The following is a 26,688-nucleotide window of genomic DNA, read 5'->3' as shown; positions in this document are numbered from 1 at the left end:
TTTTTACTCCCTGCCCCCTTGTCCTAATTATGATGTCCAGGAGCCATATACTAGGTTGTATTGCACAGTGCTGTGCTAGAATCACTAAAAGTGATGTGGGAATATACTGATGGGGTCAAGCTCTGCCATCAGGCTCTCATTCTTGGACTTTGAATTTTTTTTATTTTCCTAGATTTTGGGCCACTTGACAGTACTCAGGTCTCTATCCTCAAGGATTACTTCTGGCAGAATTAAGGGACTATGTGGAGTGGTGGGAAATAAAATTCTGGTGAACCATGTATAAGGCAATCACTGTACCCTCTAGCACCATGTTTTTTCTTTTTTCTTTTCTTTTTTTTTTTCTTTTTTTTTTTTTTATGAGGAGACGGAATAATACCCAGAGTTTCTCAGGAACTACTACTGGCTTTTGAGTTCAGGAGTTTGGTGGTGGTTCTTGGGGGACCATATATGGTGCTGGGATTGAACTGAATTGTTTTTGTTTTGGGGCCACACCCGGTGACGCTCAGAAATCGCTACTGGCTTGGGGAACCATATGGGACGCCGGTGGGATCGAACCGGGGTCTGTCCTAGGTTATTGGACGCAAGGCAGACACCTTACCACTTGTGCCACTGCTCTAGCCCCTGAACTGAATTGTCAAGTGTGCTTAACCCTTGTACTATCTCTAGTTCTCCTAATGTAACTTCTTTTATATTACACTTCTTTTTCCCTGTTTGGTTTGTTTTTTTGTTTGTTTTGGGGGGAAGTGGGAAGAGTTGGAACACATACAATGGTGCTGTGGGCTATTGTTTGTTCTGTGCTCCTGAATTATTGGGTGGTGTTGGGGTACCACATCCAGTGCCAGAAATTGAACCAGTGTGAGAAAGTACAAAGAAAGAACCCTGGACTGTTTCTCTGACCCACATTTCTTTATTTGGGGGGGGGGTTGCACCCTGCAGCTCTCAGGGGTTACTCCTGAGCTCTCTATGCTCAGAAATTGCTCCTGGCAGGCTCAGTGGGACCATATGGGATGCTGGGATTCGAACCACTGACCTTCTGCATGCAAGCCCAACGCCCTACCTCAATGCTATCTCTCAGCCCTGACCCACATTTCTTATATTTAAACATTTGGGGCCAGAGTGGTAGCACAGTGGGTAGGGCTTTTACCTTGCACACTGCTGACCCCGGGTTTGATCCCTGGTATCCCATTTGTTCCCCTAAGCACGACCAGGATTGACCCCTGAGCACCACTGGGTGTGGTCAAAAAATTGATTAGAGGAACTGGAACAATAATACAGTGAATAGAGTGTTTGCTTTACATATGGCTGACCCAGGTTTGGTCCCCAGCATTCCATATGGTTCTATGAGTGCTGCCTGGAGAGTTCCCCTGGGGTAAAGTTGGTATACCCTTTCTTCCCCCAGAAAATAGCAGACTCTTGCTTTCCATGTGACCAACCGGATTCAATCCCTGGTACCCTATATGGTTCCCCAAGCACCTCCAGGAGTTATTCTTGAGTGTAGAGCCAGAAATAACCCCTGAATGTTGTTTGGTGTAGCCCAGAAAAAAAATTTTCAGAGGCCAGAGCAATAGCACAGTGGTAGGGCTTTGCACACAGCCGACCCAGGATAGACCCAGGTTCAATTCCCAGCATCCCATATGATCCCCTGAGCCTGCCAGAAGCAATTTCTAAGCACAAAGCCAGGAGTAACCCCTGAGCACCACCAGCTGTGGCCCAAAAACAAAAACAAAAATAAAAGGAAAAAACTCTTCAAATGAATGTAAATTGAACTTTTTGTTTGTTTTATTTTTCTCTGTTTTTGTTTTGGGGCCTGAGTTCAGGACCTTATCCCTAGTTCTATCCTCAGGTATCACTCTTGATGGGGACTATGTGTTTTGCTGGGTATTAAACTCAAGTCAGCCATGTGAAATGAAAACCTTACCCACTGTACACAGTTTCTCCTCCATCATCATTAAGCACCAAGTTTTTTGTTCATTTTTTACACTTACAATATTCCTGATGACATGACATCTCTAACCTGAAACTCTGCCACAATCCTTGGCTACCACACAAATGCAACTGAGCACTTTATTGGGTTTCCCAGTCAATTTTATAGACGTCTACTCAGGTGCTAGAGAGACAGAACACAGGTTAAATCTCTTGCCTTGTACACTGCTACTCCTGCTAGATTCTTTGATTGCAACAAGAAAGCAAACAAACAGGCCTTCCCAGGTCCTAGTTGATTCTCCTACTTTCTGGTCATCACCTTCATGAGAATGACTTCCACCAACTTACCACATAGATGTTTCACAGTTGGATGTTTGCACACAGAGTTGTTTTGGTTATTGTTTATGTTAGGTAGCTTCTTGAATTCCAGTTGTTGGGCCACTGTGGATGTGATCAGCAGCAGCACCAGCATCTCTGGTGAGTTACTATTAATGGCAATTATATATCCAATAGTAATATGTTCTCTGGCGATGGCATTGTTTATTAGGGATGCCAAATTTTCAGTGTCCCAAGCCTCCATCTCTATATAATTTGGTGATGATGAAAGTTAGAGTGTGGGGCTGGAGAGATAGCATGGAGGTAAGGTGTTTGCCTTTCATGCAGGAGGTCATCGGTTCGAATCCCGGGGTCCCATATGGTCCCCCGTGCCTGCCAGGAACAATTTCTGAGCCTGGAGCCAGGAATAATCCCTGAGCACTGCCGGGTGTGACCCAAAAACCACAAAAAAAAAAAAAAAAAAGAAAAAAGAAAGAAAGAAAGAGTGTTTGGGATAGACCTTGGTTTGAATCCTGGCATCCCATCGCCTGCCAGGGGCAATTTCTGAGTGCAGAGCCAGGAGTGACCCCTGAGCACTGCTGGGTGTGCCCCAAGAACCAACAAATCAATAAAAATAATATATATATAACTTTATATATATATATATAAAGTTTAAAAATAAGATCGCTCTGGCTTGGGGGACCATATGGGATGCCGGGGATTGAACCAAGGTCAGTCGTGGATGGGCTGCATGCAAGGCAAATGCCCTACTGCTGTACTATCATTCCAGCCCTTCCTTCCTTCCTTCCTTCCTTCCTTCCTTCCTTCCTTCCTTCCTTCCTTCCTTCCTTCCTTCCTTCCTTCCTTCCTTCTTTCTTTCTTTCTTTCTTTCTTTCTTTCTTTCTTTCTTTCTTTCTTTCTTTCTTTCTTTCTTTCTTTCTTTCTTTCTTTCTTTCTTTCTCTTTCCTTCCTTCCTTCCTTCCTTCCTTCCTTCCTTCCTTCCTTCCTTCCTTCCTTCCTTCCTTCCTTCCTTCCTTCCTTCCTTCCTTCCTTCCTTCCTTCCTTCCTTCCTTCCTTCCTTCCTTCCTTCCTTCCTTCCTTCCTTCCTTCCTTCCTTTCTTTCTTTGTTTTTGGGTCACACTCGGCAGCACTCAGGGGTTTCTCCTGGCTTATGCTCAGAAATCGCTCCTGGCAGGCACAGGGGACCATATGGGATGCCAGGATTCGAACCACCATCCTCCTACATAAAAGGCAAACGCCTTACCTCCATGCTATCTCTCCGGCCCTATCATTTCAGCCCTTCTAAAGTTATTTTGTTTTGTTTTGTTTTTTTGGGGGGACACACCTGGCAGCGCTCAGGGGTTACTCCTTGCTCTCTGCTCAGAAATAGCTCCTGGCGGGGGCAGAGAGATAGCATGGAGGTAAGGCGTTTGCCTTTTGTGCAGAAGGTCATTGGTTCGAATCCCGGCGTCCCATATGGTCCCCCGAGCCTGCCAGGAGCAATTTCTGAGCATGGAGCCAGTAATAACCCCTTAGCACTGCCGGGTGTGACCCAAAAACCAAAAAAAAAAAAAAAAAAAAAAGCTCCTGGCAGGCACGGGGAATTATTTGGCATGCTCGGATTCAAACTGTTGGTCCTTGGTCAGCGGCCACTTGCAAGGCAAACGCCCTACTGCTGTGCTATCTCTCCAACCATAAAGTTAATTTTTTAAAAGTGTGTGCCTATTTAATTTGTCATAAAGGGGCCGGAGTGGTAGCGCAAGAGGTAGGGTATTTACCTTGCACGCACTAACCTAGGACTGACCACTGTTCGATCCTCTGGCGTCCCATATGGTCCCCCAAGCCAGGAGCGATTTCTGAGCGCATAGCCATGAGCAACCCATGAGTGTGAGCAACCAGACGTGGCCCAAAAAGAAAAACAACAAAAATTGTCATAAAAGTATAAAAAATTCCAACAGCCTTGTTGGAATTCCATGTAGAAAACCCCTCTCACTAAATCTGGGGTCTTTCTGCTGTCCTGTATGCTTTTTTCTTCAGTAAACACTTTTTATGAGGGCTGGAGAAATAGTACAGCAGGTAGGGTATTTTCCCTGTAACTGGTAGACCTAGATTCAATCCCTGGTATCCCATATACTCTCCTGAGCACCACCAGGAGTAATTCTTAAATGCAAAGCCAGGAGTAAGCCCTGAACATAGCCAGGTATGACCCCCCATCAAACCAAACAAAACAAAACAAAAACTTTTTTTTTTTTTTTGGATTTTTTGGGCCACACCCGGCAGTGCTCAGGGGTCACTCCTGGCTGTCTGCTCAGAAATAGCTCCTGGCAGGCACGGGGGACCATATGGGACACCGGGATTCGAACCAACCACCTTTGGTCCTGGATTGGCTGCTTGCAAGGCTAACGCCGCTATGCTATCTCTCCGGGCCCAACAAAAACTTTTTGCTCTGTCCTCAATCCATTCCTCCCATCATAATTTTCGGTGGCAAGAAATTATTCAAAGTAACAGAACACTGGGTGTGTCCCAAAAGCAGCAGCAAATACAAGTTGTGAATTTTATTGATATTTCATTCAGTACAACTTCCTGGAACAGGGTGTAGAGTGAATCTGGGAGAAAACAAACTAGTAAACTATAGAGAACAGCGCAGAGAAAGTAGGCTGTTTGCTTTGCATGATCCCAGGTACCACATACGGTTCTCCAAGTTCTGCTAAGATTAAGCCCTAAGAACTGTCAGGTGTAGCCTCAAAATAAATAAAAATTATGGGAAAAAATCTTTACTTTTACTTTGCTATTTGGATTGACTATTATTCCAAAAGTAAAGTTTTCTTGTTTTGTTTTTTTTTCATTTTTTGTTTTTGTTGTTGTTGTTGTTGTTTTTTAGTTTTTTTGGCCACACCGGTGACCCAACGATTCTACCATTCCGCTCTGTGACACAGAGATCAGGGGTTACTCCTGGCTATGCGCTCAGAAATCGCTCCTGGCTTGGAGGACCATACGGGACACCAGGGGAATCGAATTGTGGTCCATTCTAGGTTAGTGCATGCAAGGCAAATGCCCTACTGTTGTGCCACTGTCCCAGCCTCTGAAAAGAAAGTATTTTAAGACAAGATACTGGTCATTTATTTAGTTTTGTATTTTGTTGTTGTTGTTTTGGCTACACTTGCCAGTGCTCAGGCTCTGCATTCAGCTTCTATAGGTGATTTCTGCTGGTAAGTGGAATCAAAGTAGCTGAGTGAAGTCAGTTGTTTATCACAAGCTTGAGTATCCTTATCTCAAAGTTACACGTATGATAAAGTTATATATATAAACATATATAATATATACATATATGTGTGCATATATATATTTATATATTTTGGGGACACACCCAGTAGCGCTCAGAAGTTACTCCTGGCTCTACGCTCAGAAATCGCTCCTGGCAGGCTCAGGGGACCATATGGGGTGACGGGATTCCAACCAGGGTTCGTCCTGTGTTGGCCGCGTGCTAGGTAAATGCCTTACCGCGGTGCTATCGCTCCAGCCCCTCAAAAAATATTTTAACAAGGGCCAGAGCGCTAGTACTGCAGCCAGGGCCTTTGTCTTGCACACTGTCCAACTGGGTTCAATCCCTAACAATTATGGGCATTCCCTATGGTTCCCCAAGTGCAGAGCTAGGGGTGAGCTCTTGAGCACTGCTGGGTATAGACCCAAAACAAAATAAAACAAAATTTTAACATTTCAACTTTTTTGTTTTGTTTTGTTTTTGGGTCACACCTGGCAGTGCTCAGGGGTTATTCCTGGCTCCAGGCTCAGAAATTGCTCCTGGCAGGCACAGGGGACCATATGGGGCGCCGGGATTCGAACCGATGACCTCCTGCATGAAAGGCAAACGCCTTACCTCCATGCTATCTCTCCGGCCCCCACATTTCAACTTTTTAACATGATTACGAATGAACAACTTGACATTTTCTTTCTTTTTTTTTTTGGGGGGGGGAGTCACACCCGGCAGCGCTCCGGGGTTACTCCTGGCTCTATGCTCAGAAGCCGGGATTCGAACCACCGACCTTCTGCAAGAAAGGCAAACGCCTTACCTCCATGCTATCTCTCCGGCCCCAACTTGACATTTTCTGTAAGAAATCTCCCGGTATTACAGTTCTCTGCCCTTCGCAAGTGAAAAAGCAAGCAACACAAGATGAGCATTCATTTACCCTGTGAAAGACGTGAGTGTATGTATGCAACCCGGGGTTCTGCCAATACAAGAGCCTCATTCTACCGCTGACTTTTTTGTTGGTGGTGATGGTGGGGCCGGCTCTGTGGGCAGGGATCACTCTCGGTGGGCGCGAGGAGCAAAGCGTGCAGCTCAATGCGAGTTGGCTGCTCGCAACTGTCACCGACTCAGTGACTTAATTGGCTTTCAGCCTGGAACTGCTTCTTCACCTTATTAGTGTTAACGGAAGTTTTGTAACTTCTTTTTTTTTTGCCCCGGAGCCCCAGTTTTGTAACTTCTAACTGGTTGTAAAAGAAAAAGGACTCGGAACACCTTTTCCACAAAACCCCTGCAAGACACTGCCTTCATTTTAAACAGCGCCCGGGTCCTTTTCCCCACTCACCAACGATTCTCCCATTCCGCTCCGTGACGCAGAGATCAGGAGCCGGGGAAACGCACTCCCCCGGCCCCGCAGCAGTCGCCCAGCGCCCGCGGCCAGCTGGCACCGGAGCCTTCCCACCGGGGCGGCTCCCAAGGGCGGAGGGGCGGGCCGGGGCGGAGCCTGCGGCCGCGGGAATCCCAAACCCTCCACTAGGCCCGCCTCTTCGCTTCTCGCCATGGCCCCTGCGCTGCTCCTGATCCCTCCTGCCATCGCCTCCTTCATCCTGGCCTTTGGCACCGGAGTGGAGTTCGTGCGCTTTGCCACCCTTCGGCCACTTCTCGGAGGGAACCCGGAGACCGGTGATCCGGGTGAGCGGGAGGAACCCTGGGTGGCTCCTGGGGTGGAAGGTGGAGCGGGAGCGGGGCGGGGTTTGGAGACAAATGACAGGGGAAGTCGGGAGAGGGATATGAAACCGTGAACCGCGCGGGGAACTGAGCGTTAAGTGGGCACTTTGAAAGAGTGGGATAGGGAGTATTGAAGGCGAGGGAAAGGGCAGAGACTTCTACGTTGAAAGGACTGAAAAAGGGGTGTGTTTGAGAGTCCCGAAATAGGAGGCGCCATCTAACCAACGCTGCCTCTCGGGCCCGCCTTTGTGACTGCCCGGCCTGAGGAGTCCCTTTTCCCAGCTCTGAGTAGACATAAAAGATGGGAAGGGGAGAGAGGAAGCATTAAGGTTCAAGTTATCACCCATGGCCTTGAACTAGAGGATGAATCCCTAGGGGCGTGTGGGGGAAGAGGAGGGTGTGTCCCACCTTCTTGATCTTGTTCTTTTCTCCGTACCCCCCTAGAAACTCGCCAAGGCTGGCTGGCTGCTCTGCAGGATCGCAAGGTCCTCGCTTCCCTGACTCGGGATCTGGGGCTTCTGCTACTATTTGTGGTACAGCACAGCCTCATGGCAACCGAGACAGTGAAGGCGTGGATGTCCCGGTACTTTGGGGTCCTTCAGAGGTCACTGTATGTGGCATGCACTGCCCTGGCCTTGCAGGTATGAGGCCTTGCCAACTTAATCCTGAAGTCTCCCGGAGGGATGGCCAGATTGGAGGAAGAGCCCTAGTTTCTGATAAAATGTAATAAGGGAGACTAAGCTCAGTTTGCAGTTCTTCACAGTACATACCCTACTTCGTATCAAGTGTGAAACTTGATATTCCCCAAGTACCAAATGCACTTTCTCATCTTTGTAACTTTTTTTATGTTGCACAGAACAAAATCCCTTCTGAACGCCTCAATCCTAATCTGTTTTGTTGTTTAGGGCCACATCTAGCTGTGCTCAGGGTTTACTCCTGGCCATACTCGTGGGAGCATAAGTGGTTCTGAGGACCAAACCCAACAGGGTCTGCTATGTGTAAGACTAGAACATAGCATCTTACCCACTCTACTATCACGTCAGTTCCCTTTGAACTATCTTATTTTTCAAAACTTTCAGGGCCGGAGAGATAGTACAACAGGTAGGGCCTTGCAGGCTGTCAACCTAGGTTGGACCGCCGGCATCCCATATAGTCCTCTGAGTCTGCCAGGAGTAACCCGAGTGCCTCCAAGTGTGGCCCTCCAAACAAACTCAAAACAAAATCACTTTCTACATCTCTTAGGAACTGGAGAGATAGTGCAGTGGTTAGGGAGCTTGCCTTGCAATCAGCCAAGCTGTGATCCATCCTGGTACTCTACCCCCTGAATCCCTTTACCCCACCTGAAGTGATCCCTGAACCCAGAGCCAGAAGTAAGCCCTGAGCATTGCTGGGTGTAGTCCAAACAAAAAATAACTGTAGATTTCTACAGAATGCTTAGCCAAAGGCTACTTTATTTGCCTTTAATCAACTCCTTTCCCTTTGGAAGTCCTCAGGACAGAGACAGGTCAGCTTTTATCCGTGGGCATCCTAGGCGTGGGTATGCTCATGGTGGGTGTAGAGCTCTAGGCCAGCCTGCTCCAGCAATCTCTAAGCTTAGGTGTCTCAGGGTAAGGTGCTAGCATACCCATCCTTTTCCAGATTGTAATGTGGTACTGGGAGCCCATACCCACAGGCCCTGTGTTGTGGGAAGTTCAGGCAGAGCCCTGGTCCACCTGGGTGCCGCTCTTCTGCTTTGTGCTTCATGTCATCTCCTGGCTCCTCATCTTCAGCATCCTCCTAGTCTTCGACTACGCCGAGCTCATGGGACTCAAACAGGTGAGGCTCCCACATCCTTCTGCTGCTTCCTAGGAGGTCTCTTTGCCTTCCAGGAATGTGCCCCTCCTCCCATGCGGTTGGTCTCCGTCCTCTTTCCACCCCCTGACCTACCTCCTTTTCTTGTGAAATATTCTCCTCCTCCTCAAAAGCCTGCTCCAACTGGGGCAGGTTCAGGAACCAGAGATGAGGGTAGGGCCCCAGGCCACTGAGGGTATTTTCTGTGCCTGAATAACAGGAATGTTAGGGCTGATGGCTGCATTGCAAAGGGTCTTGACTCCATTTCCACCTGATCTCCCGCTCCTAGGTGTACTATCATGTGTTGGGACTTGGTGAGCCTCTGGCCCTGAAGTCTCCCAAGGCTCTGCGACTCTTCTCCCACCTGCGCCACCCGGTATGTGTGGAGCTGCTGACGGTGCTGTGGGTGGTGCCCACACTGGGCACTGATCGCCTCCTCCTTGCGCTCCTCCTTACCCTCTACTTGGGCCTGGCCCACGGACTTGACCAACAAGACCTACGCTACCTCCGGGCCCAGCTGCAGAGAAAACTCCACTTGCTTTCCCGGCCCCAGGAGGGCGATGCTGCCGAGTGACAGAGTGAGGGGCCCTGCTCCTAAGCCCTGCTCTTCCTCTCCCTCTCAAGTTCCAAACCCTTGATTAACCTGTGCTGCCTGCTTCAGCCCCGAAGCCCAAATCCATGAACTGAAGGAGCTGTCCCTTGCCCTGATCACACAGCCACTCCATAGCCTAAATCCAAGCACTGCTTCTCAGTGGCCAGGAAGGAGAACAGAAATACTGTCTCTTGAACAACCTTCTCCCCAGGAGATAGGTCCAACCTGTTGGTAGTTTCCTCTGAACCTCAGGGATCCCCTTCTTCACTTCACCTTCCCTTCCTAGAGAGCCTGCAAAGTTGTGAGTCGTGGGCCTCTACGGCGAGCATCTCCTTACACTCACCGGAGCACCGTCCTCGAACTCCAATTTTTTGTTGTTGTTGTTGTTGTTGTTGTTTTGGGGCCACACCTGGCATTGCTCAGGGGTTACCCCTGGCTGTCTGCTCAGAAATAGCTCCTGGCAGGCACGGGGGACCATATGGGACACCGGGCAAGGCAAACGCCGCTGTGCTATCTCTCCGGGCCCTCGAACCCCAAGTTAGAGCAGTCTCCCGGCCCTCCAACTAGCTTCCCCCGAGTTGCGTTGCAGTCCAATAAACTTCTGCTTGGTCTTTTTGCACATGGAAGCACTCCTGGGAGTGTCCCGCGCGGCAGGGCTGCTCCAGAGCCAAATCGCGGAGGCCGGGCGCCCCGAGTTCGGGCCACGCGGCAACCGCGCCCTCTGGCGATCGCAGGCGGCGGCCACTCCCCGCGGACCCGCCCACCCGAGCGGCCTGAACCCCGGCTGCCGAGACCCCTGATTTTCCTTCCGCGGCCACCCACCCAGGGGGTTGCTGGGTGGGCGCCGGGTCCACAGAGAGAGGGGCAGCTCCCAGCTAACGGGACAGCTCGGCACCCGCGTGGCCCGCAAATGCCCAAGCTCCCCGAAGCCGGGCCGCCAGCCGCCCTGGACCCCGCTGTAACAAAGGCTGTCGGGGAAGGCAGCGGCGTGGGGAGGAGCGGCGGGCGATGGGAAGGGCGGGCCCGGCTCCGAGCAGCTGCAGCTTCCTCCCGGGTCCCTCGAGGGACTGAGTCACGGGCCGCCGCCCTGGGTCGGCGGGCTGGGACCTGGGGGGTCTGGATCTCCGGGTGCCCGACACCGCCGGGCGCACGCGGCGCAACCAGGGAGTCCTAAGACAGCGGGGACGGGGACGCCCCGGGGCCCAGACCCGCACCCACACGCGGGGGGTCCGTGGGCGCGAGGCCACGCCTCTTCCTCGGGCCCGGCCGGCGCCCCCTTTCTCCTCCCCATTGTCCTCAGACAAAGCGGTCGCCGCCCCCCGCCGGCCCCCGGGTCCCGGGCTCCGACCCTCCTCCCCGCCCCCCGACTCCGGATCTCCCTCCAGTCCTCTCTCTGTCTCTCCTCCTCTTCCTCTCTCCGGACGCCCGGCTCCGGGGAGCCCCCGCCCGGCGTGTGAGTTGACAGGGGGGTTCGGCCTTGGGGTTCGGTCTGGGTCTCCTCCGCCGGCCTGATCTCGCTGTCCGGGGCGGCTCTTCTTTGGGCCGAGATTGCTCTAGGGGGTGCCGGGGTCTCCCTAAGCGGGGAGACCCGGCTCCGGCGAGCAGAGGCCCAGCCGCGGGGTGTCCGGGTCCGAGGGGTGGACGGCGGGGTTCAGGCGCTGGCAAGCCGGTGCGCACCGCCGGTTCCGAAAGCCCCCCCCTGCAGGAGGGTTTTCCCCCCCTGGCTCGCCCGGGCGGTGCGGGGCAGTGGGTGGGGGCTGAGGCCGGAGAGGCGGGGCCCAGCGGGGCTGAGAAGGGGAGCCCGGCCCAAGGGGACCCGCGCGGAGACGCGTCCGCCGCTGCCGCCTGCTAGCTAGCTCCCTCTGGCCCGTCGCCTTCGCCGCCGCCCGGGCTGGCACCCTTCCTTCCCCCGGACCTGGCCACTCCGCCTCCCCTTTCCTCCTGCACCCCCTCTTCCTTCTGTCCTCCCAAACTCCTGGCCTCCCTCCTCACCCCGTTGGACCGTTCTGAACCCCTTCTCGAACCCCGGCCCACTGCCCCTCTCTCTGCCCAAGCGCTTGCATCCTTCTTGGGACTGTCCTGGTCCCCTTAGCCCGGTCCATCGGGACTCCTGCCTCCAGCCCGTCTCCACTCTCCTCACTCCAACGCAGCCCAAAGCTTTTCCTTCCCTTCCTCAGTTTCCCCTTCCTCTCTTCTTCCTTCCCACCAGCTCCTCTGCGCCCTGTGTCCCACCCAGCTCGGGCTCCCCCACTTCCTCTCTCCTTATCCCCAGCTGCCCTCCCGAGCCCTCCAGGAGCCTCTCCTTCCTGTTCTCTGCCCCCTAGTGCTCCCCGTCCTCCTCCCCATCCTGGACACCATGGCCACCATGCCTGACTGGAAGCTCCAGCTGCTAGCCCGGCGCCGGCAGGAGGAGGCGGCCGTTCGAGGCCGGGAGAAGGCCGAAAGGGAGCGGCTGTCACAGATGCCAGCCTGGAAGCGGGGGCTCCTGGAGCGGCGCCGGGCCAAGCTTGGCGTGTCTCCTGGAGAGCCTAGCCCTGCCCCTGGGCCCACTGAGGCAGGCCCTCCAGCCCCCGATGAGTCGGCTGTGCTCCTCGAGGCCATCGGGCCGGTGCACCAGAACCGATTCATTCGGCTGGAGCGACAGCAGCAGCAGCAGCAGCGCAATGAGGAGCTTGCGGAAAGGAGAACTGCGCCTTTGGAGTCTCGGGAGAGGAGACCCAGCCCTGGGGAGATGCGGGATCAGAGCCCCAAGGGAAGAGAGTCTCAAGAAGAAAGGCCCGCTCCCCGAGGGACTGGGGGAACCCGAGAGTTGAGCCCCAAGCCTTTGGAGCCTAGAGACTGGAAGCAGAGTCCAGGAGAGTCTGGAGACAGGAGCTCCAAACTCTCAGAGACCTACAAATGGAGATTGAGTCCTGGAGAACCCGCAGAGCGGATTCCGAGACCAGCAGAGCCCGGAGAACAAAACCACCGGAGGAAAGAAGGGGAGGAAACTAGAGTGAGTTCCCCGGAGTGTGACGACCCGAAGCTGGGCCTGCCAGAGGCCCATCAATGGAGGCCTGACTCTGGAGAGGAGCCAGAACAAAGTTTGGTCCATCTGGAGGCATCTGAGTGGAGGCGAAGACGGGGTGAAGACCGCAGAGACTGCCTAGAGGAAAATGGGGACAAATGTCAGCAGCAGAGTGCCAGGGTGGTCCCCGAAGGGCCATCAGGATCATCGGAGGTTGTGCTCCGGGAGGGGCCAGACCATAGCTCTGGGCAAGTGGAGACAGCTGAGTCGAGGCCCAGCCCTGTGGAGGATGGTGACAAGGGCTTGAGACTGACAGAGGGGTGGAAATGGACCCTGAACTCTGGGAAGGTTCGAGAATGGACACCCAGAGACACAGAGACTCAGACTCAAAAACCAGAACCTCCAGAGAAGCACATGGTACCCAGCAGAGCAGAGACCGTGGACGGGGAGGCCAAGGAAGAGGAGGCGGGCGCTCAGAGCTGGCCTCTGAGCACCCTACAGAGCCGAAGCTCTGAGCCCGCCCCCCGCCCAACAGAGCACGCTGGGACTGAAGGCTCTAGACAGCAGGAGGAGGAAGCTGGGGTGCTCAGGTCCCCACTGTCAACCCCGCTCTCTCCCACACCTCCAGCCCCACCTGCCCCCCAGCCTGCTGGGGATCCCCTCATGAACCGTCTGTTCTATGGAGTGAAGCCAGGGCCAGGGGTGGGGGCCCCCCGCCGCAGTGGACACACCTTCACAGTCAACCCCCGTCGGTCGGTGCCCACCGCGGCCTCCGCCTCTCCAGCCAGCCCAGCCTCAGCTGATGCAGCAGCCCCCGGAGCGGGCAAGAAGCGGTACCCCACTGCCGAGGAGATCTTGGTACTAGGGGGTTACCTCCGCCTCAGCCGCAGCTGCCTTGCCAAGGGGTCCCCAGAGAGGCACCACAAACAGGTAGGGAGCAGCTGAGCCAGACTACTTGACCCCCTTCATCTTGTCTGCAGCCTGAGTCTGTTATTTTTGTTTGTTTGGTTTTGGTTTTGGGATCACACCTGGCAGCGCTCAGGGGTTACTCCTGGCTCTATGCTCAGAAATCAATCCTGGCAGGCTCGGGGGACCATATGGGATGTCAGAATTTGAACCTTTTGCATGCAAGGCAAATGCCTTACCTCCATGTTATTTCTCTGGCCCTGAATCTGTCATTTTTTGTACCTTGTCTCCTCTGTTCTTCATTCCTGCTTCCACCCTTCCTCCTCAGCCCACACTCCCTTCCTCCGCTAACCCAAGGATCCTGTCTGCTCACCCTGCTGCTCTGTCCATGGGTGTGTCTCTGCCTGTGGGGCGAGCCTGGCCGCTCCCTCTCTCTTCCCTCAGGCTCAGAGTTCCCCCATTTCTTTCTTCCTTTCCTCTGAGTTTGTGACCCAACCCAGCCCATCTGACAGGATCCTGAGCCCAAAGCTGAGCCTGGAGTTTCTCAAGGCATGACCCCACCCTGTCCCCAGAAAGCACTTGCAGATTCCAGAGGAGAGAATGTGCTGGAAGGTTTTGGGAGAAAGGAGAGGGAGGAAGACCTCAGTCTTGAGAAATAGAGGGCAGAGCTGAGAAAACACATCCCTGGACAGTGCAGTCAAGGGGTGGAAGAAGGCTAGTCAGAACGAGCAGAGAGAAGGCTTTTGAGCCCCAATTCGGCCCCCAGGGAGAGACACATAGAGGCCATTTGAAGTGAGTGACCTCGGGGTTGCACACCCCCCTCTGGGCCACAGCCTCAGACAGTGCTCCCTTCTCTGCTGGGACAAGAACGCCTTCTCCTCTTCCCAAATGCACCCCCCCCTCCCGCCTTGCAGACTCCCTCTTGATGCTTCCAGCCCCAGAAGTGGCTTAGTCCTCAGTTTTCCTTTCCCTCTTCCCCCCTTCCCCTGGGTTAGAAAAGAGAAGTGAATTTGGACATTTTGTACTGAGTGCAAGGGCTGGCTGGGAAGTACCATGGAGTTGCAAATGGGTTGGGGCCCAGGGCTGGAAAGTGGGAGGCCTTGGCGGAAGGTCGGTGCAGCAAGGGCCTTCTTCCCCACCTTCCTCCCCACAAAGCTGGCATCATCCTTCACTGCTTGCCAGTCTTTTCTCTTGCAAATCTCTGAAGGAAGAGAATTCCCTGCATATAACCTCTCTCCCAGGAGCGGCCCCTCTTAGAATCCAATCCTTTCGTCCAATTTGTGTTTTGAATTCTCAGTGCGAGTGAGAAAACACAAGAACCAAAGACCTGGGAGAAGCTTTGTTGGTCAGTTGATTTCCCCTGTTCAGCTTCCAGGGTAGCTTCCTTCCTGCCCAGGTAGAGCCAGAGCCTGCTGTAGGTCAGGAAACTGTCTTGAGGGCTTCAACAAAGTTCTTTCTTTCCACTGAGGTCAGTGCTGCCCCTGGGGGAAATGAGAAGGGGAGACATGGCACTTTGAGGCTCCAAGCAGAGACCTGCTGCGTGCAAGGCAGGACCTGTGATGGTGACCATTACTGACCATACTGAGGTCAGAGAGCAGTGGAGCCGGAAGCAGATCGCCCAAACAGGAAGCCTGGGTGGGGGCCGGAAGGCCGGTGGGTGCATGGGGAAGGCTGGGCCCTGGGCCTGCCAAAACTATGCTCAGGATGTGGTGAGAGAATAAGGAAGCGACTGCTCGATGGGGGTGGGAAAGGGGAAGAGCTGCTCAGTTCTCCAGCCCAGACAGACACCTGCCCTTCCTACTGGCCAGCTCAACCTTCAGCTCCCAGCTCAGCTGCCTGGCATGCCCCCTGCTGCCTGTCCCAACCTGCTAGCTCAGGAAGAGGGGAAGTTCTGGCCCCACTTCCCTAAATAACTCCTGTTTGCAGTCTCATTCCATCAGACAAATCCTATCAGCAGAGTTCCAGGGCTGGACTGTTCTGATGGGGCCCTTCCCCAGAGGCCCCTCTGCAGGGAAGACAGCTTCTCTGCTCCCCAGCCCCCTTGTGACCTTATATAGCTGATGAGAGGAGTTAGTGAGTCACCCCACTTGTACTCACTCCCCCTCCCATGCAGACTCTGCATTCCTTAGTAGCCCAGTCAGAAGCTGGTATGGGGGGAGATGAAATTGAGGGGGGCAAGGGAGAGACAAATCTAAATTGAGTTCAAATGAAATGAATCCTTGTTTAGAGTGGGTAATAACTTAGAGAGCTTTTTACCCATCCCAAAGGAGTTCCCAGAAGGTTGGTTAGATCTCTCAGCGACAGAACTAGAACTTTGAAGAATTTGGGGTGTAAAAAAAATCTGGTCAGGGCCCGGAAAGATAGCACAGCGGTATTTGCCTTGCAAGCAGCTGATCCAGGACCAAAGGTGGTTGGTTCGAATCCCGGTGTCTCATATGGTCCCCCGTGCCTGCCAGGAGCTATTTCTGAGCAGACAGCCAGGAGCAACCCCTGAGCACTGCCGGGTGTGGCCTAAAAACCAAAAAAAAAAAAAATATCTGGTCAGTTCTACTGACCATTCCATAGATTGTGTGTGGGTGTGCAGGAGTTTTGGACACACACACACACACACAATGTACAGCCTAAACTGACCTTTCCCACGTTATTCCCCCAGCATCCAGACCTCTTGTTTAACCTTATCTAGTGTAACAATTTCCATGTCCTATTTTGGGGGGTGGTTGGGGAGGAGTTTGGGTCATACCCGCTGGCATTCAGAATTTACTTAATGGCTCTGCATTTAGGGATCACACCTGGAAGGCTCAGAAAACTATATGTGGTGCTAGGGATTGAACCAGGGTTGTCCACATGCAAGGCAAGCTTCCTCGTAGTGTTTCTCTGGCCCCTCTCTCCATGGTCATATGATAGCAGACACAGGAAAACAAATCAGTAAGTCATATGATAGCAGACACAGGAAAACAAATCAGTAAATTCTCTAATCAAGTTGAAGGTGGTAAGTGATTAAGGGGGAATAACTGGAACCCAGTGTGCTGGATATCTGACCACTTTATGACAGCATGAAAGGATGGCTCTTTAGGGGAGAGTGCTCTAGGCAGAGGGAACTGGAGAGGGATAGTGCTCCCAGAGGAAATGAGGGTGTGTGGCTGTAGAGAGGAGTGGGGGAGGTGCACTGGGAGCACCTGCACATCCTGGTCAGACTGACTTTTGTTCCAGTGAGATGGAAGCCAGTGCAGGATTCCCGATCAAGGAATGTCACTGGCCAGCAGTTCAGCTTCCCAAGCTACCACCACCCAGCCTCATCCTAGCCCCCTTTTCCCCCTTTGGCTATGCAGGGCCACTGCCCATGTTTTCTGGACAGACACTGGAAGGCCTGAATAGATCACTTACTTGGTCCTTTTATTTTTTTTTTTTTTGGTTTTGGGTCACACCCAGCAACGCTCAGGGCTCAGGGGTTACTCCTGGCTCTGTGCTCAGAAGTCAGTCCTGGTAGGCACTGGGGACCATATGGAATGCCAGGATTTGAACCACTGTCAGTCCTGGGTCGGCCACTTGCAAGGCCCTACCTACCACTGTGCTATCTCTCTGGCCCCACTTGGTCCTCTCTGGGTAGCTCATCTGAAATCCTGTGCTTCTCCTTAATTGCTTTGCTTCCCAGAGTTAATCACACTTTATTTTTCCCCACACACTCCTCCAGGAGCTGCTTAGGAGGAGTGAAGGCAGAGGAGATGGATGGACAGGCTGTGAGGACAGCTGGGGCTCCACTAGTCTGATGCTAGGGTGTTTCCAGAGGAAGCACCTGCCCTCTGACGATCCTCTCTTTGGTCTTTTGTCTCTGTGTGTCCTCGCGGTGACGCCACCCCCCCATGTTTGCATGGACTTTCCTCTTTGCTCTGTTACCCACAGCTCACCGTCTCCCCTCTATCCTGGGGGAAAGAGTGCTTCCTCTGAGGCTTCTGTCATTCTCTACTCTCCAAAGCTTTTGACCTCTTGCAGGGGTCCACACCAGCTACAGGAGGAAGTGAGGAAGTTAGGAAGTGAGGTGTCTAGAATTCTGGGTTTCTCAGGCATAGCAAGGGATTTAGTATGGAAAACAATGCATAACCCTTTGCCTGGCACTCCTTCCTCAGCCAGCTCAAAGCTCACCTCCTCTGTAAAGTCTTCCTTTCCTGATTTCTCCCAGGGCACCCAAAGATTCAGTTCTGATCCCAGGGCTTATTTCAGTGTAGTTTCCTTCCTTCCTTCCTTCCTTCCTTCCTTCCTTCCTTCCTTCCTTCCTTCCTTCCTTCCTTCCTTCCTTCCTTCCTTCTTTCCTTTTTTGGTTTTTGGGTCACACCAGCAGCGCTCAGGAGTTCCTCCTGGCTCTAAGCTCAGAAATCACTCCTGGCAGGCGCAGGGGACCATATGGGATGCTGGGATTCGAACCACCGTCTTTGTGCATGTAAGGCAAACGCCCTACCTCCATGCTATATCTCCAGCCTTAGTTTTATTTCTTTTTACCTCTAAAGAGTAGAAACTTGGTGTGTATTACTCACTTCTATCACCTAGGACACTGCCAAAGCTCAGGCCAAAGTATTGTTTTTGAAATATGATGGGTTGGGGGAACTTAGGGGGACATGAAGTTATAAAGGCAGCATATTTTATTTTTGTCTTAGAGCCACACCCTTGGTGCTGAGCATCATTCGGTGTGGGGGAGGGATGCGCATGGAACCTGGAGCTCTTGCATGCAAAGCAAGCACTCCAGCACTCCCAGCCACCTCCCAGCCCCAGAATGGCAGGCCTTGTGGAAAGGAACGTTGAATCCCAGAGTGAATGGGAGGCAGGATGACTGTGAACCTCAAATCCTCCTTTGCCCCACCCTGCACCTGCTCCTATTGACCGACCATTCCTCCTCCTCCGTCTCTCCCATTCTCAGCTCAAGATCTCCTTCAGTGAGACAGCCCTGGAGACCACGTACCAATACCCTTCGGAGAGTTCGGTGCTGGCGGAACTGGGCCCTGAGCCTGAGGCACCCTGTTCCCCCAACCCCCCAGCTGCCCAACCGGATGACGATGAAGATGAGGAGGAACTGCTGCTCCTGCAGCGGGAGCTCCAGGGCGGGCTGCGCACCAAGGCCTTGATAGTGGGTAAGCAGGGGTTCCATTGGCCTCAGCGTGTCACCTGGTGTTCAGAGCAGGCATTGCACTCCATGAAGACTGAAGAAAGGGAGGAATTTTCTTTTTTTTTTCTTTCTCTCTCTCTCTCTCTCTCTCTCTCTCTCTCTCTCTCTCTCTCTCTCTCTCTCTCTCTTTCTTTCTTTCTTTCTTCTTCCTTTTTCTTTCTTTCTCTCTCTCCTTTCTTCCTTCCTTCCTCCTTCCTTCCTTCCTTCCTCCTCCCTCCCTCCCTCCCTCCCTCCCTCCCTTCCTTCCTTCCTTCCTTCCTTCCTTCCTTCCTTCCTTCCTTCCTTCCTTCCTTCCTTCCTTCCTTCCTTCCGTTTGTTTTTGGTTCACACCCAGCAGTGCTCAGGGGTTACTCCTGGCTCAGCACTCAGAAATTGCTCCTGGCAGGCTCGGGAGATTATATGGGATGCCGGGAATCGAACCGGGATCTGTCCGGGTTGGCTCCATGCAAGGCAAATGCCCTACCACTGTACTATCGCTCCGGTCCCAAAGAGGAGACTTTCTGATATCCCTCCTGAGAGAAGCTCAAGCTCCAAGTCCAAACCACTCCTTCAACTGATGTCCAGAAAGCCAACTTCACAGAAAATCCTTAAATTTCAAAGCCAGGACGTTTTAGGGCCAGAGCGATAGTACCGAGGATAGGGCACTTGCCTGGCACGTGAGCAATTTGGGTCCCATCCCCACCACCCCAAATGGTCCTCAGCATGCCAGGCATGATCAATCCCTGAGCACAGAACCTGGAGTAATCCTGAGTACAGCCACGTGTGAAACAAAACAAAAACCAAAAAACCTCAGGACTTTGGATGGTTAAAATGCAGGTTATAGGGCACTTGCCTTGCGTACGAGTTTGATTCCCATATGGTCCTTCGAGGACTTCCAGGAGTGCATACTGAGTGCAGAGCCAGAAGTAACCCCTTAGATCATTGGAGGTATAGTCCCAAAACAAAACACAACAACCAAAAATAACGTGGAAGATCTGATCAGATGACTGCCACCTGGTCCTCAGTGGAGGGATAGCTGGGTGGTGGCTGCCCTCACTCACTCTCCAATCATTATTGCCTTCTGTCTCGCAGATGAATCTTGCCGGAGGTGACCCTCTTCCAACATGGGGCCCTGCTACTCTTCTTTACAGAACTGAAGATTCTAGAGCCTCAAAGATTCATAGCAGATGGACCTTGAAAATGAGCCTGGCAGGGGAGGGCAACCAGTGTCTTCTAACTTGCTTTCCTCATCCTGTTTTTTGGGGCCTATTGCCCCATTTCTTCCCTCACCCCAGGTCATTGGGGTGAGAGTCACAATAGTGTGCTCTAGAGTAAATATGAGCCCTGGGAGGTACAGAGATGATAGGGGCCAGGGTGGAGCACCCCTCCTTCTCTATGGGCAGGGTTCACCCTCCTTACAGCCCTCCTGACTCTCCACCACCCCCCCAGGGGCTCTCAGGATGTAAGTACTCATGTAAGCACCCTGTGAGGCCTGGCCCCTCTCACACCCAGGCACCTCATCCTCCTGTCCAGTGTCACTGGCCCTCTTGTTTACAGCTCCCACCTCCTCCCTGCCCACACCACCAGCTCCCAGCCCCACCTGCCAAAGTCCCATGTTTACAAGCTATGCCCACTTGCCATGTCCTTGTGGACTCCTCTCTCGTCCTCTAGTGTCACCTCCCTGGACTGAAAAGTGTGGCTTCCTTCACTTTTGCTCAGTATTACCGTGTCTCAGTTTTCTCCAAGAGGGAAGACTGCGGATCTTAGCTCTGACTTCCCCAACGGTTATTTAATTCTGTTGTCCTCGTGATTCATCCTACACTTTGCAAATCAATTCAGCTGCAAGGTGTGGGGTGCTCAACATGGCACCTCAACTTTCCCTATTTCTACTTATCAATTGCCCGAGTTTTGATGTTCTTTTTTTAAACTTTCTATAATAAAATGGAGTTTTCTCCAACTCGTCAGCTGTTTTATCTTTTCAGAGGGTGCAGTTGGGGGAGTATATTTTGAGGGAGGCTCTAAGTTCCTCATTTCCACCCTTTCCATGCTTCCTACTGTCCATGAAGAGGAAGTAGTCATGGCAGCCGGAGGGAAAGATGGAATGCAATAGAAATTGTACTACATGTCTACATGTAGTGTATATGTCATCATTGATATGTAGAGAGTGCTGGGAGCCAGCTCCAGGTGCCATGATTACCAGGAAAAAGACTGGTGTGAGGATAGGCAGTGGAGGTATTCATCAGATTGTGGATACCTTGAGGCATAGTCTCACTTGGCATTGTTTCAGTATTTCCACTAGCAGACACAAAATTATTTCTAGATTAAATTATAGCAAACAAACAAGAATAGGTTTGTATTACATACAGCCAACTCTAGTTTAATCCTCATATGGTCCCCTGGAGCACTGCCAGGAGTGACCCCTAAGCACAGACAAAGGAATAAGTCCTGAGAACAGTCAGGTGTGACTAGAAAACTAAAAATAAAATTTAAAACATAGGGGCCAGCGCGGTGGCGCTAGAGGTAAGGTGTCTGCCTTGCCAGCGCTAGCCTAGGACTGACCGCGGTCCGATCCCCCGGCGCGTCCCATATGGTCCCCCAAGCCAGGAGCGACTTCTGAGCGCGTAGCCAGGAATAACCCCTGAGCGTCACCGTGTGTGGCCCAAAAACCAAAAATCAAAACAAAACAAAACAAAACTTTAAGGGCCCGGAGAGATAGCACAGCGGCGTTTGCCTTGCAAGCAGCCGATCCAGGACCAAAAGTGGTTGGTTTGAATCCTGGTGTCCCATATGTCCCCCGTGCCTGCCAGGAGCTATTTCTGAGCAGACAGCCAGGAGTAACCCCTGAGCACCGCCAGGTGTGGCCCAAAAACCAAAACCAAAAAAAAAAAAAAAAAATTAAAACATAGGCTGGCGTGATAGTGCAGTGAGTAGGGTGCTTGTTTTTCCTTTCCTAGTGTTGATGCAGGTTTGATCCTTTGCAGATTAGTTCCTTGAATCGTAGGAGTGATTTCTGAATGCAGAGTCACCACTGGGGGTGACCCCAAAACAAAAAAATAAAAAAAATTGGAAGCGAAGAATGAGTTCTGGACCAGTAGTAATGTAAGAACAATGGTGAAGGGTCCTGAGCACTTCGGTGGTGAAGATGCAATTTGCACATCAAATACCATAAACTTTAACATTAATTTAACCATGTTACCTAAACTACAATAAAATACATGAATTTAAGGGGCTGAAGAGATAGTTTTTTTTTGTTTGGTTTTGGTTTTGGGGCCATACCCACCCAACGGCACTTGGGTTACTCGGCTCTTTGCTCAGAAATCACTCCTGGCAGGCTTGAGGGACCATATAGGATGCCGGGATTCGAACTGATGCCGGCCCTGGGTCGGCCACTTGCAAGGCAAATGCTCTACCACTGTGCTATCTCTCCAGCTCCCTGAAAAGATAGTTAAGTTACTATGCTTAACTTGCATGGGGCCCACCCTGGTTGTAACTCTAGCACCAATACAATTCCTGGAGCACCTCTGGGAGTAAATTCTGAATATCAATGGGTGTGACACCTCCGTCCTCAACAGCAACAATAATACTAATAATTGGAAAGGCTTGGGAGAAAGTTTAAAATCTGAGCTCATGCTTTGTATGTAGGAGATCTGAGCTTCAGACTCTAGCATTGAATTGTCCCCTAAATGTTTGTACATATATAGTACAAACAGAGTACAGGGATATAGTTCAATGATAGGGTCCAGGGTTCAGTCCTCATCCATCAGAAAAAGGAGGACTAAAGCAATAGTAAAATAGGTAAGCTATTTGGCTTGTAAAGGGTCACCTGAGTTCGATCTCCAACATTCCATAGGGCCCCCTGTGCACCTCCAGGAGCAATTCCTGAGTGCAGAGCCAGGAGTAACCTGTAAGCACCTCCATCTGTGACCCCAAAACAAACAAAAAGATGGGCCAGAGTGATAGAGGATGGGTTTGGGAGCTTACCTTGCATATGGCCAATCTGGTTTGATCAATAATCCCCAATATAGTCCCCCAAGACTGCCAGGAGTGATCTCTGAGCACAGAGCCAGGAAAAAGCCCTAAGCATAGATGGGTGTGGCCCAAACAAAACTGAAAGTAACTCCTGAGCACCGCAAGCTGTAACCCCAAAACCAAAAAAACTAATATTGTGATATGATATCCTTTTGTTGTGATCTCCTGGAAAATAGTCTCCTTGACTAGTGATGAGTTTTATGACTCAAAGATTTAGTGGGGGTAGTGAGGTGAGCCTGGCGATGCTCAGGCTACTCCTGACTCAGGGGACCATATATGGCTTGGGGTCCTAAAACCAGTGGTGGTCACACACAAAGCAAGTGCCTTAACTCTTGTACTGTCTCCTACCCTAAAACCTCCCAAGTTAAAAAGTGTTTAGGTGGGGGCCGGAGAGATAGCACAACGGCGTTTGCCTTGCAAGCAGCCAACCCAGGACCCAAGGTGGTTGGTTCAAATATGGTTGGTCCCATATGGTCCCCCGTGCCTGCCAGGAACTCTTCCTGAGCAGATAGCCAGGAGTAACCCTTGAGCACTGCCGGGTGTGGCCCCCAAACCGAACCAAACCAAACCAAAAAGTGTTTAGGTGGACCAGAGCTGTGGTGGAGAGCGGTAAGGCGTTTGCCTTGCCAGCGCTAGCCTAGGATGGACCATGGTTCAACCCCCCCACCCCACCCCCACCCCCGTGTCCTATATGGTCCCCCAAGCCAGGAGCAATTTCTGAGCACATAGCCAGGAGTCACCTTTGAGTGTCACTGGGTGTGGCCCCCCAAAAAAGTGTTTAGGTATAACTTAATGGGAAACTTACCAATTTCAAAAATGCATGTACCATAACTGAGGATGTGTGCATGATCCCTGGTCATTACAACAACAATATCAACAAAAGAAAAAAAGGGGAGGAGAATCAAGAAGATCATTTAAATAAGTAGAGCACAAATCTAACATGTTTAACATACTTAACATGTTTAAGCCCTGAGCAATGAAGCTCCAATTCTTGCCCCAACTTCTCCTCAAGGTGTGGTTCTGATGATTCTCCAGTGCTGCCACTATTAAAAACTAATTGGAGAGACAACTCAATAGGCTAAGCCCATGTTTTGCATGTGGGAGGCCTGAGTTTACCCAAGGTAGTCTTGTGCAGAGCTAGGAGTAACTCCTGAGCCACTCGGTGTGTCTCTCAAACCAAAAAAAAAAAAACCAAAACAAGGGCCCAGAGAGATAGCACAGCGGTGTTTGCCTTGCAAGCAGCCGATCCAGGACCAGAGGTGGTTGGTTCGAATCCCGGTGTCCCATATGGTCCCCCGTGCCTGCCAGGAGCTATTTCTGAGCAGACAGCCAGGAGTAACCCCTGAGCAATGCCAGGTGTGGCCCAAAAACAAAACAAAACAAAAAAAACCCACACACAAATCAGAACTTATTAATGAACCATCTGCTTACTCTCTTTGGCCCTGTTTTATGCTTTTATGATTAAGTAAACACATCAGACTGTTGGGAAGTGGAACATTGTCATTCCAATGAACAGGTACAGGTGGCCACGTATTTTTTTATTTGTTGGGGAGTACATTGTTTTCTGTTTGAGATAGAACATGGGCATCTCTGGCTTTGCAGAGCTTCCAATCACCACTTTCCTGAGACAAAACTGATTGAACTCTTTACCTAATTAACTGTACTAAATATTCTATTTCCTCAATAGCCATTAAGCCAATTGTCTTCAATGATTATGCTTCTCTATTTACCATTTAAATAAATCAGGTCCTCTCAATTTAGAGAAAAAAATTGTCTGTTTGGGCCACACCCAGCAGTATTTGGGGCTCATTTCTGAGTCACTGCTTCAGGGACCATGCAGTGCTAGTGCTAGGATCTGGGGAAAACATTCTCTCCTGCCTCTCAAGGCTTTTCTCTGGTCCTGTCCCTTTCTTGTTTTGGGGACACACACAGCGATACTCAGGCTTGTGGCCCTGTCTGTGTCCAGAGAACACTCCTGGTGGTGCTGGTGGGATCTTATGGGTTGCTGGGATGGACCTGAGTTGGCTATGTGCAAGTAGCTTACCAACTATAATTTTTCCCTCAAATCTTTCTTTCTCCTTTCCTTCCTTTCCCTCTCTCCCTCCTCCCCTTCCTCCCCCCCTTCCTCCCTTCCTTTCAGGTGGTGTTGAGGGGCTATTCCTGGCTCTGCACTCAGGAATTACTCCTGGCACTGCATAAGAGATGATAATGGGTGTGGGAGATCAAACTTGAGCCCACCGTGTATACTATTACTCCAGCCTTAACCCTCCCCTTGTTTTGAAGTAAGTAGCCACCAATAAATATCTGATGCTCTTAGCAAAAATGCATAATACTGAACTCTCCTTAGTTTGGAATTTTTCTGTGTTCAGGGATCATTCCTGGTGGGGTTCTTTGAACAACATGAGTGCAGGGAATTGAACCTGGGTCAGGTGGTGCGGGGCAAACTCCCTATCCTTGTAATATCACTCCTGGAGTTCTTTTAAAATAACTTTCTAAAAATAAATAACATAAAATAACTTTCTAGGGGCCGGAGAGATAGCATGGAGGTAAGGTGTTTGCCTCTCATGCAGAAGGTCATCGGTTCGAATCCCGGCGTCCCATATGGTCCCCCGAGCCTGCCAGGAGCGACTTCTGAGCGTGGAGCCAGGAGTAACCCCTGAGCACTGCCAGGTGAGACCCAAAAACCAAAAAAAAAAAAAAAATAAAATAAAATAAAATAAAATAAAATAAAATAACTTTCTAGGATGGACTGCAGTTCGATCCCCCCTAGTCCCATATGGTCCCCCAAGCCAGGAGTGATTTCTGAGAGCAAAGTCAGAAGCAACCCCTGAGCATCACTGGATATGGCCCCCAAACCAAAAATAAATAAATAAAATAACTTTTTTTTTTTGGGTCACACCCAGCAGTGCTCAGGGGTTATTCCTGGCTCCAGGCTCAGAAATTGCTCCTGGCAGGCACAGGGGACCATATGGGGCGCCGGGATTTGAACTGATGACCTCCTGCATGAAAGGCAAACACTTTACCTCCATGCTATCTCTCCGGCCCCCATAAAATAACTTTCTAAAAAAGTTAAAATAGGGGCCGGAGAGATAGCACAGCGGCGTTTGCCTTGCAAGCAGCCGACCCAGGACCTAAGGTGGTTGGTTCAAATCCCGGCATCCCAGGAGCAATTTCTGAGCAGATAGCCAGGAGTAACCCCTGAGCACTACCGGGTGTGGCCCAAAAAACAAACAAACAAAAAAAGTTAAAATGGGGCCGGAGAGATAGCATGGAGGTAAGGCGTTTGCCTTTCATGCAGAAGGTCATCGGTTCGAATCCCGGCGTCCCATATGGTCCCCTGTGCCTGCCAGGAGCAATTTCTGAGCACGGAGCCAGGAAAAACCCCTGAGCACTGCCGGGTGTGACCCAAAAACCACAAAAAAAAAAAAGTTAAAATAAAATAATTTCCTGGGCTGATCAGTCTAAACCCAATATTTAATAAGCACAGACATTTCAATTTCTTTTTTTTTTGTTTTGGGTCACACCAGCGACACTCAGGGATTACTCCTGCCTCTGTGCTCACAAATCGCTCCTGGCAGGCTCGGGAGACCATATGGGATGCTGGGAATTGAACCAGGTCCCTCCAGGGTAGGCCGCATGCAAGGCAAACGCCCTACCACTGTGCTATCTCTCTGAACCTACTTTACTTCACAGAACCTACAAGTATTTCTGTTTTATTTTTCTCCTCATTTTGTTCTGAGTCACATCCTGCCATGATCACTCTTGGCTCTTGCTCAGGGATCACTCCTGACCTGGTGACTAACTACACACACAGTATCATTTGAGTACAGGACAAGCACCTTAAATCCTTTTACAGATCATCTCAAAGTCTGCTCTACCTCCTTCAATACAAATTCTGTAAGAGGATTTCTTTTTTTTTTTTTTTTTGGTTTTTGGGCCACACCCGTTTGATGCTCAGGGGCTACTCCTGGCTATGCGAT

The 26,688-nt window shown here is 51.2% G+C and overlaps 2 protein-coding genes across 2 annotated transcripts; both read left to right on the top strand.

The window, feature by feature from the left end:
- Window positions 1-7,041: 7,041 nt before the first annotated feature.
- NRM (nurim) lies at window positions 7,042-7,857 on the top strand. The gene is made up of 2 exons (XM_049765454.1): window positions 7,042-7,174; window positions 7,655-7,857. The coding sequence occupies exons 1-2, from the start codon at window positions 7,042-7,044 to the stop codon at window positions 7,855-7,857; spliced, it is 336 nt and encodes a 111-aa protein (XP_049621411.1).
- A 3,742-nt stretch (window positions 7,858-11,599) lies between these two features.
- PPP1R18 (protein phosphatase 1 regulatory subunit 18) lies at window positions 11,600-20,636 on the top strand. Its single transcript, XM_049765344.1, has 3 exons — window positions 11,600-13,569; window positions 18,455-18,665; window positions 19,772-20,636. Exons 1-3 carry the CDS (start codon window positions 11,989-11,991, stop codon window positions 19,789-19,791), a joined length of 1,812 nt encoding a protein of 603 aa, XP_049621301.1. The 5' UTR covers window positions 11,600-11,988; the 3' UTR covers window positions 19,792-20,636.
- The last annotated feature ends 6,052 nt before the right edge of the window (window positions 20,637-26,688 follow it).

The sequence above is a fragment of the Suncus etruscus genome, chromosome 18, assembly GCF_024139225.1.
Source record: "Suncus etruscus isolate mSunEtr1 chromosome 18, mSunEtr1.pri.cur, whole genome shotgun sequence".
In the NCBI taxonomy this organism is placed as follows: domain Eukaryota; kingdom Metazoa; phylum Chordata; class Mammalia; order Eulipotyphla; family Soricidae; genus Suncus; species Suncus etruscus.
Note: the sequence above shows the minus strand (reverse complement) of the source record. Positions and strands in the feature narration are given on the sequence as shown.

Bases quoted from the DNA above. Each gene is read 5' to 3' on its own strand.
- NRM (XM_049765454.1), top strand. From the start codon at position 7,042: ATGGCCCCTGCGCTGCTCCTGATCCCTCCTGCCATCGCCTCCTTCATC. The intron at 7,175-7,654 runs GTGAGCGGGAGG...GTACCCCCCTAG, and splicing joins CCCGGAGACCGGTGATCCGG to AAACTCGCCAAGGCTGGCTG.
- PPP1R18 (XM_049765344.1), top strand. From the start codon at position 11,989: ATGGCCACCATGCCTGACTGGAAGCTCCAGCTGCTAGCCCGGCGCCGG. The intron at 13,570-18,454 runs GTAGGGAGCAGC...TCCCATTCTCAG, and splicing joins CAGAGAGGCACCACAAACAG to CTCAAGATCTCCTTCAGTGA. The intron at 18,666-19,771 runs GTAAGCAGGGGT...TCTGTCTCGCAG, and splicing joins CACCAAGGCCTTGATAGTGG to ATGAATCTTGCCGGAGGTGA.